Source organism: Loa loa (genome assembly GCF_000183805.2).
Source record: "Loa loa unplaced genomic scaffold supercont3.144, whole genome shotgun sequence".
NCBI classification, from domain to species: Eukaryota; Metazoa; Nematoda; class Chromadorea; order Rhabditida; family Onchocercidae; genus Loa; species Loa loa.
In genome coordinates, this window is record NW_018108324.1 from 159,040 (window position 1) to 160,424 (window position 1,385).

A 1,385-nucleotide genomic window follows, 5' to 3' on the forward strand; every position below is an offset into this window, starting at 1 on the left:
TATCAGGAGGAGGTGGAGTTCTATCGTAAAACTGCTAACATATACGACATATGACACAAAAAATTCTTTTAATAGAAGTTTTGCTCTCCTTTAATTGGTACTTTATTTCTTACTTTCTTTTTTTCAACCTTATTTACTTTACTTCACTTGTACATGTAAAAGTTATCAATTTATATGAGTAAAATGACAACGACAACTTTAAGATTTTTTCCTTCCCATTTATTATTTGCACATACTTAATCTTTAATCTTTTAATTTACATATATTTAATTTTTATTTGAGTAATGAACAATTCCTTACTTTCCTTTTCAAGAGATTTAAAATTGAAAATGAGTATGAGATGAGGAATACAGTCGACAAGATCAAAATCCTGGGAGGATATAATGTTGCCTAAAATAAATGTCATATCGAATATTCGAGAGAAAAATGAAAAAATTTTAATTCTTCGAAAAGAGTAAACTATGAAACTATGATACTCTATATTAAGTACTACAAATTTATTTCACCATAACTTATCAATAACACTTTTTCTTTTTATAAATTATATCAATGATAATATTTTGGCTATGGTATCTCCATTAAAATTTATCTCCATGTCTCCATGGCTATGGCTATGGTATCCATATGGTATCTGATTACTTTGACAAAAGTATTATTGATATAATTGTTAAAAGTTAGGTATAGAAATATTTCAATTTTCAAAAAAAAATATAAAATTTGAATTTTAGGACTGAAAAAAAGAAATATCTAAATATGATTAGGTCATGAATGAAATTTTTGCACAACAAACCGAACAACTGGCTATAAACAATGGGAAAATTCGTATTGGTATATCACATCGGAAATTATGGGAAGAATTTCATCGTAACAATAATGAAATGATTTTGACAAGTAAAGGAAGGTAAAGTTATATTCAGGTGATTTCAGTATAGGAAGATAAAGTTATATTCAGGTAGGAAGGTAAAGTTATATTCAGGTGATTTCAGTATGGGAAGGTAAAGTTATATTCAGGTGATTTCAGTATGGGAAGGTAGAGTTGTATTCAGGTGATTTTATCTTATGATAATGTCATGATAATCTCTTTCGGTGGGAGTAAATATATTTCGGAACTATTCTCGAATCATTATCAATCTATATAGGTTCTAATATGTATAAGATTATTTTCCATGTTTAACTTACTTTTATCTCAAGATGTATCTATCCTCGAATCGGATATTCTGTGGAAGGTTTGGAACCAAAAACAATGTATCTCATGTGTCTTAAATTATGTCGAACTGATCGTGCCAGGTTTATTATTATTATTATTATTATTATTATTATTATTATTATTATTATTATTATTATTATTATCTACTATTACTATTATTATTATTATTATTATTATT

At 26.3% G+C, this 1,385-nt stretch overlaps 1 protein-coding gene across 1 annotated transcript; it reads left to right on the forward strand.

The window, feature by feature from the left end:
- Positions 1-794: 794 nt before the first annotated feature.
- On the forward strand, positions 795-1,385 carry LOAG_12075 (hypothetical protein; the record flags this gene model as incomplete). The annotated part of the gene is made up of 2 exons (XM_003147589.2): positions 795-901; positions 1,192-1,385. Coding segments are annotated over 2 exons (301 nt in total), but the record flags the coding sequence as incomplete, so codon positions are not given.